The sequence below is a fragment of the Theobroma umbraticum genome, unplaced genomic scaffold (assembly GCF_002168275.2).
Source record: "Theobroma umbraticum cultivar Fairchild unplaced genomic scaffold, ASM216827v3 scaffold_147.0, whole genome shotgun sequence".
Classification (NCBI taxonomy): domain Eukaryota; kingdom Viridiplantae; phylum Streptophyta; class Magnoliopsida; order Malvales; family Malvaceae; genus Theobroma; species Theobroma umbraticum.
The window spans coordinates 6174309-6183140 of record NW_018397259.1 but is presented as its reverse complement, the minus strand read 5'-3'; the positions used below and the strand labels follow the sequence as shown (position 1 = coordinate 6183140).

The 8832-nt window shown below is 34.1% G+C and overlaps 1 protein-coding gene and 1 pseudogene across 1 annotated transcript; one reads left to right on the top strand and one right to left on the bottom strand.

Moving 5' to 3' along the window:
* The first annotated feature begins 1910 nt into the window (after positions 1-1910).
* MLO1 (Seven transmembrane MLO family protein) lies at positions 1911-7433 on the top strand. The gene is made up of 13 exons (XM_021426815.2): positions 1911-2313; positions 2776-3035; positions 3367-3483; positions 3614-3674; positions 3949-4043; positions 4846-4920; positions 5023-5111; positions 5257-5306; positions 5762-5802; positions 6217-6426; positions 6510-6577; positions 6704-6764; positions 6845-7433. The coding sequence occupies exons 1-13, from the start codon at positions 2133-2135 to the stop codon at positions 7067-7069; spliced, it is 1533 nt and encodes a 510-aa protein (XP_021282490.1). The 5' UTR covers positions 1911-2132; the 3' UTR covers positions 7070-7433.
* A 190-nt stretch (positions 7434-7623) lies between these two features.
* On the bottom strand, positions 7624-8368 carry LOC110415231 (TATA-box-binding protein pseudogene; annotated as a pseudogene).
* Between the last annotated feature and the right edge of the window lie 464 nt (positions 8369-8832).

Below are 8832 nucleotides of genomic sequence, written 5' to 3'. Positions count from 1 at the left end.
TAGCATCATGTGCAAAACCTTAGTTCTCTATTTTAAATCATGATGTATTGCATGTGGTCACATTGAATGCACCATGGAAACAATTATTCATAATATTATTTTATTTGGGTCAATTATTTTTTATTAAATTATCTTAAAAATATGCTTTTTTTTTTAACTCTTTTACATTTGGAAAAACTTATACCTATCTTGTTAAAATAATATAGTGTTTGATAGGGTCAAATTCTTAAGTTTACTTCTTAAAACCATCAGATAAGTGTATAATTAAAAAAATTATATAGATCTCAAGAAAAATAATTTATCATAAATCAAATTACATATGCATGGGACACATGTTGTGTTAAAAAGGAAATGTTGGAATGGACTCCAATAGAGACAAGGGTATGATTAGGATGTGAGATTATTTAATATAAAATAAATAAATAAATGGTTGAATGAAAAGGCAAACATCAAATGCTGGATGAATACTTGATTATTTATAAAGGTAAATGTAACTGGTATCTTAAATATTTGATACAACAATGAATGAATATTTTTACTTATAAAAAAAATAATTTAATTTTGGATTTTTTTTGAATCAGATAAATAAATAGTAATGGTAAGCAGAAAGGATGACTATGCATGTTATTGACATTGAAACTAAAAAATAAATGTTAAAAGGTGCTTTGTTGTAGTCAAAAGATTTGTGAACAGAGGGAGGAGAAGGGAAAGCACAAAATTTTCTATTATTACATGTGGAATCTGGCATCTTCACAGTTCACACATTCTTAAAGTCAAGATTAGTACAGTTAAAAACTAATTATATTATATTATAAAAGCAAGAAATATTCCAAAGCAAAAAGACAAAAGAAGGGAGAAAATAGAAGAAAGAACAAGTGTATGTTGTTATATAGCATCATTTGCATCCTGGGATTTGCTCCAAACACCCCTTTAATTAGAAAAAAAGAAAGACAGCAGACCAAGCCTTCACCTTTGGCCTTGGGTGTAAAGCCTGTCCCTTGCCTTCTCATATTCTCAAGGCTTTTCTTAGGAAAGTTGGGTGATCTAAATCCCACCACCACCAATTTCCACCAACCAACTAAATAATGTAAAAGAAAAGAAATGTGCAATCTTGTTTCATTAAAAAAATAAAAGCTTTTTTCCTTTTTCTGTTTCATTTTATTAGAAACTTCTTTCTTTGCTTTCATTTTTCATTAAGGTGAAAGAAAAGATAATGTGCACCTTGTTGTTAAGTCATTTTCACTTTATGTTTTCCTTTTATTTATTTATGTTGTGTTCAAGCTCTAAAACTATGGTCCATGGGGGGTCAGAGGTTGGGGGATTAAGAATAATAAAGTGTTTTCATTTACTAATTCATAGTGTTTGTAAATGGTCCCATTGTCCCACAATCAAACAAAATGGTTAGTCATGACTTCATTTTCTTACATTTGTGTTATCATAATTCAAAGAAATGGAATCACAAAAAACAAAAAGCACTTAAAATCAAAAGTCAAAACAAAACCCAATCCCATTTGTCATATGTTTAAGATCTAAACCTCCTCCATAAAAAGAAAAAAACAACAAAGAAAAAGACCCTTTAGCCTCCCAACCTATACTATACCATACCTCAGTGAACCAAACCCTTGGCCTCTTCTGTCCTTTTAGTGGGTTCTTTTGTTTTTCTTTGAGACACCTCAGACTCGCTGTGTTGTTATCTTGTCTTGTAATAAAACTACACAAAAATTAAAAAGACAAATACCCCACTTTCGTTTTTCTGTAATAAAAAACCCCCACTTTTTACCTGAATTCAAGTTCATAATAACAGCAGAGCAAGTAAACCATTTCCCCATGAGGACTGACATGCACACGCATATGCTTCCACATCCAATAGGAAACCATACATGACCCTACAAAGCAGAAAACTCTCTCTTTCAAAAGCCAACAGTTAATAATATCTCTGTTTCTCATAAAAGAAGACCAACATTTTTCTTGTTTGCATATTATAAAAACGGGTAGATAATTAAATACCTAAGAAGATTGAGAGCCTTTGGGTGCCCTTTCCTAGGAAGTGAGAACCAAACCGATAATAGTGACACTTTGAGAAGAGAAGAGAAGAGAAGAGAAGAAGGTAAAGGAAGAAACTTTGGAGAGAAATGAGTGGAGGAGGAGAAGGGGCATCGTTAGAGTATACACCGACATGGGTTTTAGCAGGAGTTTGCACAGTGATTGTTGCCATTTCCTTGGCTATGGAGCGTTTGCTTCATTATCTTGGGAATGTTTTGAAGAAGAAACAACAGAAACCACTCTTTGAGGCTCTTTTGAAAGTTAAAGAAGGTAACCCATTTCCTTTTTCTCTTTCTTTTTCATTTTTTATGTTAAATTTTGTTTATATAGAAAAATAAATTCGGTTGCAAGTGTTAAAGGGAAGGCTTTTTGTTTTTGTTTTTCACATTCTGCATTTTCAAAAAGGAAATCTTTTTTCTTTGTCCATCCATCTACAGTTTCCTAAATGGGAAAGTTAAAAAGGGTAAATTGCATTTTTTGATTTATAGAGGAAGTTCTTTTTCTTTATCTCTTTCTGGTAGAAGGAGTTAGACTGCGGAAAAGATGATCATTTGACAGGTTAAAGAAAAAGAAAGTTACTGCGTTTTTCTTGATTAGATATCAAAGGATATGAAAATTGCATACCCATTTGAAATTTATATATAAAGAATGGGTTTCTAGGTGGTGTTGTTGGGAAATTCTTTTGCTATTTTCCAAATTGTAAACTTGAAATGGGGGAATTTGTTTTGGCAGAGTTGATGCTGTTGGGGTTTATATCACTGTTGTTGACAGTATTTCAGAGTGCAATTTCTAAAATTTGCATATCAAAGGAAGCAGTAACAAGCATGCTTCCTTGTAAAATTGAAGGCAATAAAGAAACAGCAGAGCACTCCAATAGTACTGCCACAACATCACATTTTCAGAAGTATTTTGCTTTTACTCTGTCTGGTGGCACCAGGCGCCTACTGGCTGAAACATCTAGTGCTTCCCAGATGGGATACTGTGGTGAGAAGGTGACATAATTACCAATCACAAAATCAACGGCTTTTACTGTTATTTGTGCTTTATTGTGAATATTTGTTGCTTTACACATTTAATAAGGGAAAACAAGGAATTATTGTATATTTTGTCATGGTTAGAAATGAAATCCTGATGAGAGTATTACTATAGTTTTGATGGGAAAAACTGAAACATGAACAGTGTAGCGAATGTATCTAGGATGCCAAATGGATCCCTTGTATATTATTGAATACAGCACTACAGGTTCTGGCTCATTTTTTATATTACAAAAGACAGACACTCCCATTAAAGTGCTTTTATTATTTCCATGTTTTTGTGTTTCAGAACAAGGTACCCTTGTTGTCTGTTGAAGCGCTACATCATCTGCATATTTTCATCTTCGTCCTGGCCATTGTCCATGTGACATTTTGTGTTCTCACAGTTTCTTTTGGTGGGCTAAGGGTAAGCTGTCCAATTTGTTTCATTTGCTTAGTTCTTCAGCTTTTTCTATTTGTGCTGCAGTTGTTTTCCTCTACAATACATTTACTTCTCAGCTTCTCATAAAAAGGCAATAATTTGTTTGTTGATGTAGATACGTCAATGGAAACATTGGGAAGATTCAATTGCAAAAGAGAATTATGATTCAGAGCAAAGTAAGGATTAATACCAATCCAAATGCTCACTATTTCCCATGTTATCTTTTCCTTATTTGGGGGATAGATGGACATACGCATTCAGAATCTTGGTCACTGCTGGTAGAAGTATTGCCATTAGGAAAGTGAATTGGCTGAGTGATTTATCCCCACCCCCTCTCCCTGTGCCAAAAAAATGAAAAAAAAAATGAGTGAATTATTTTCTTATTAAATTCCCTCTACGGTGGTCTGCTAGGTCTTTGGTGCTTCTAATCTATGTACTGTGTTAGTGCAGTGTTGAAGAAAAAAGTCACTCATGTCCGTCAGCATACTTTTATCAAAGACCATTTTCTGGGTATCGGTAAAGATTCTATTGTGCTAGGGTGGTTGGTAAGCTGCTATTTCATTTCTGATACAATCTTTTTTTTCATTTACATCTGCAACCATTTAACTTGGAAAAGAGGTCACCTCTGAATTTCCGCCACTTGCTTACCCCTTCCTGTCATATGTGAGAATTGGAATGACATATGCATTTAAGAGAAAGGTAGACCTTGAAATTTCTTTCTATACGAGGAATTTGCCCATGTGTGTCTATGGCCTTGGTTTTGATTTTGTGGGTGGAGTTGCAATTTTGTCTTGGTGATCTTAAAACAGAATTTTTTGTTAAATACCAATTGGGCCTAGGCATGCTTTTATTTTTTATTTTTCATTGTTGGGAATCTGATATTCTTTGTCACACAATGTGTCTGAGCATATGCTTGCATTCATTCTGCCTCTTGTGGTTGATAAGTTTTGTTTGATCGTCCCATTGTCTGATTTTTAGTTGTCAAGGGAAGGATCAATTTTTCCCCAAGGATTTTTCTAACTTGGTGTTGGACAAAATGGAAGAAATTACTGTAGTATAATAAAAAATGATGCTGTGCCTCCTAAGATGGGGAATAGAAAGTGAGGGGCATAATTAAATTGGTTCTGTTTCTGCTTACAATGAATATCTTTCCCCCTGCCCTGTTTAGTTACCTTCAAAGAACAAGAGTTTTTACGTGTGTCATGTTTTGATATCCCTGGTCTCACTTTTCTTTTATAATAGGAAGAAAAATTGAACCTCAAACACTTTTTTGGATGCAGAAGTTTGTAAGCTTTTGCTAATCATGGCTCTGATATCCTTCATCACTTTCCCTTTGTTTTCTTACAGCATTCGTTTTTTAAGCAATTCTATGCATCTGTGACCAAATCAGATTATGTGACACTAAGGCTAGGTTTCATCATGGTAAGTTAGCTTGTAAAAGTGGTTGATTGCAGAACTTTCTTATGGTTGTGATGTCATACCTTGTTATAGCCCATTACCTAATATTTATTATTTGTATTGCAGACCCATTGCAGCGGGAATCCCAAGTTTAATTTTCACAAGTACATGATACGAGCCTTAGAAGATGATTTCAAGCAAGTTGTTGGTATAAGGCAAGTGATATTTGAGAGTATATTTGTGATGATCTAAGTGTCATATGGTTTCTTCCTTGCACATATCAAATAGGTATGTTTTGGTATTAAATCATGTTTACTTAGTAATTTGTGTTGATTTATAGTTTAATTTGCTTGTTTGCAGTTGGTATCTCTGGGTATTTGTGGTCATCTTCTTGTTGCTGAATGTTAATGGTATGTAGTACCATTGATTATTAGCAATTAACTACATCTTGATGCCTTACGCTGTTAGCATTATCATGTTTCGATGTTCAATTATGTTCACAGTCTTGTCAAAAAAGCTATTTTTCTGATTAAAGTTTCTTTTGAAGTTCAAAGAATGGATGCATATTTTATGCCTATTCATAGTACTTGTAACAATATAATGTGGGATTCCATTGGTGGTAACTTAGGACTGTGTTCTGGTGTTAAAACTAGAGTGTCATTATTCTATTATCAATTTTTCCCTGCTCTAGATTTTAGGTCATGTTTTTAATGCATACAAATGTAATGAATGGAAAGTATTGATTACACATATGAACCAATGTTTTTTGCTTCTGTGGCATGTGATAGATGCTTTTGTGAGATTACAGTCTAATGATGACATACATATATAATGATGACATTTTATTATTATTTTTTTTCTGCAGGCTGGCATACATATTTCTGGATAGCATTCATTCCTTTCATTGTGAGTAGTTTTAATACAATTTCTTACACACACCTCTACGCATGCACAAAAACAAACACATATCTACCTACACAAAGTAGAATTAATCTTTGTGAATCAATACCAATTGAAGAGATCATTGAATAGACTATACGTTAATCAAATAACCTGCTCCATATTAGGTTTTTTTTTTCTTTTGAAAAACTGATTAATGGGATGGTTAGAACATCATTCTACATGTCAAGTCAACACTGACAACAATGACAGTTACACTCCTATCAAACAAACAAAAAAAACATGGAAAAGCAATGACACTCATGGTAACGGGAGAAATTCATTGACATTAAAAAGGTCATGTCCTCCCAATATAGAACTTTAATTGTATAGAAGTTCATTTTTAAATTCTGTTTTTCCGCTTATTTTTTTATTTTCCAGCTTCTACTTGCTGTTGGCACCAAGCTCGAGCATGTGATTATCCAGTTGGCGCATGAGGTTGCTGAGAAACATGAAGCCATTGAAGGGGAATTAGTGGTGAAGCCATCAGATGATCACTTTTGGTTTAATAAGCCTCACATTGTCCTCTTCTTGATCCATTTCATCCTCTTCCAAAATGCCTTTGAGATTGCATTTTTCTTCTGGATATGGGTAAGCTTATAATTTAGGTCACTATTTTGCCATATGCACCACAGATAAGGATGACATAATGATACTTTTTTCATCATCTGTAGGTTCAATTTGGGTTCGACTCCTGCATAATGGGTCAAGTTCGTTATATCATTCCTAGGCTTGTTATAGGGTAAGAACCGGTGACCATTCCCTTTATGTTAGATCTTGGTTGGTTTTAAAATTTTTGCTATTCTATCAAGATTATTGTATGTTCGTTGTTACTATATGGCGTTGTTATTTCTGTTGGTTTTTGCAGGGTTTTCATTCAGGTGCTCTGTAGTTATAGCACCCTGCCACTTTATGCCATTGTTACACAGGTCAGTTGAGTTTCTTATAACTATAAACTTGAATTCATAAGCTGGATCTCCAATTCACATTTATATTTATTGAATTGAAGATGGGAAGCTCATTCAAGAAGGCTATATTTGATGAGCATGTGCAAGTAGGCCTTGTTGGTTGGGCACAAAAGGTGAAGAAAAAGAAAGGCTTAAGAGCTGCTACTGAGGCTGCTGCTCAAGAGGAACGTCCTTCTGTTGCGATTCAGATGGGGAGAGTTTTGCGCAATGCAGCTACTCCTGAGGAGATTGCTCCTTCACATGGTTCTGATCATGGCTCGACATAAGCAGTGCTGATGGGGCAACAGAGCTATGCTTGTTGCTTCATTGTGGAAGGTGCTGGTTTTGTAAAATTATTGATTAGGGAACAGCATTGGTTATGTATTTATCAGGGGTGTTTTTATATTCACAGGGTTGGTATATGTTCTTATGAGTATCTTCTGGTCATCAAATTCGGGTTAAGATTGCAAGGACTTTGTAACATCCATCTGAAGCATTCGGTTGCTGTTAGTGTTTTACTGCTTAGTGTATCTCAACGGCAGTTAATTCTGTAATCTTAACACACAGTTATATCATGGAGGCACAAAATTTGCAAAGGAATAGTTTTTGTTTCTAAACTTGTTGAGAAAGTCAAATGAAGTGTTTCCATTAGTAAATTTATAATGATAATTTTTTAATTTTAAAAGCTTGTTGGATTATTTATTATACTAGTTATTTTCTAATGGATATATTCATATAAACACAGTAAATAATTAAAATAAAAAGCAAATTGTATTGAAATTAAATTTTTATTTAGATACAAGAATAATCTGGATATGTACAATTAGCTCACTCACAAAAAAAAAAAAAAGAATTGATAATATATTTACTCTCAGATCTTTTTGAGTCTTCTTCAAGAATCTCACTTGTGTACTCTGAAAGACATAAGAATTGGATATATGTTATCCAAAGCTTTGAAAATCTCGTTTCTATCATGAGTTCCCGCGATAACGATCTTTCCAGAAGAAAATATCTTAATCATAACTCTGGATTGTTTCATCCGATAAATCAATCCCGGAAACAATTCTGGCTCGTATACTGAAGTCTTGTAATGAGAATTCCCCAGATGTGTAAGGTTGACGGAAAATGGAAGATCACAAGAAGCAACGATGTTCTGAATCCGGAAATCCTTGAACTTGACATCAAAACCAAGCTTTTGAATGATCCGACCATACTTGCGGGCCGCCAGGCGGGATTGTTGCTCAGTTTTGGCTCCAGTGCAGACCATCTTCCCAGAGGAGAATATAAGTGCAGTGGTTCGGGATTCCCTTATCCGCATCGTCAATGCGGCAAACCTTTCGGGGTTGTATTCAGTATTTCGAGCACGAAGGGCAATGGCTTTGAGGTCCAGCAAGCAACCGAGGTTGACGGATGATACCACGTTCTCAATGGCCGGGACGACGCCAGAACATGAAACATGGCTACTCTGCAACACTCCATCTGCTGCCATCTCCCTAATCATGAAAGGCGAGGATGCAGGGCTTATTGATCAAAAGTATTCGCACAAGAAGGAAAAGAAAATGGGGAAACTATCAGCGGTATTTTGGTCTGAGAAGAGAAGAGGCAGCAACAGGCTAAAGAAGCAGGAGAGTTCAATTCCTGGTGGGAGACGCGTAGGATTCAAGTTTAAATTTAATACTTTAGTTATCTTTAGTGTTATAAAATAATAATGTCTTTTTAAAAATTTTTAATTTCATTGGGTTTGAATAATATTAATTTGGGTTTATAATTTAAAGCAGGTAAAATACACTTAAAATTCATGATTAATGGTGAATATGAATTATTGATATTAAACATTAACCTTCACTTTTATGTCATGTGACTGTTGTATCATGTTTGTAATAAACCTTGCATATTCTTACTATTGATAATATTGTAATATTGGTAGAAATTCAATGTAAATGTTTAAAATAAAAAGGTAAATAAATATTGAAATTGAACCTTTTATTTAGAAACAGTTATATTTACAATTAATTCCTCGACAGAAAAATAAAAAATAAATACAAAGAGT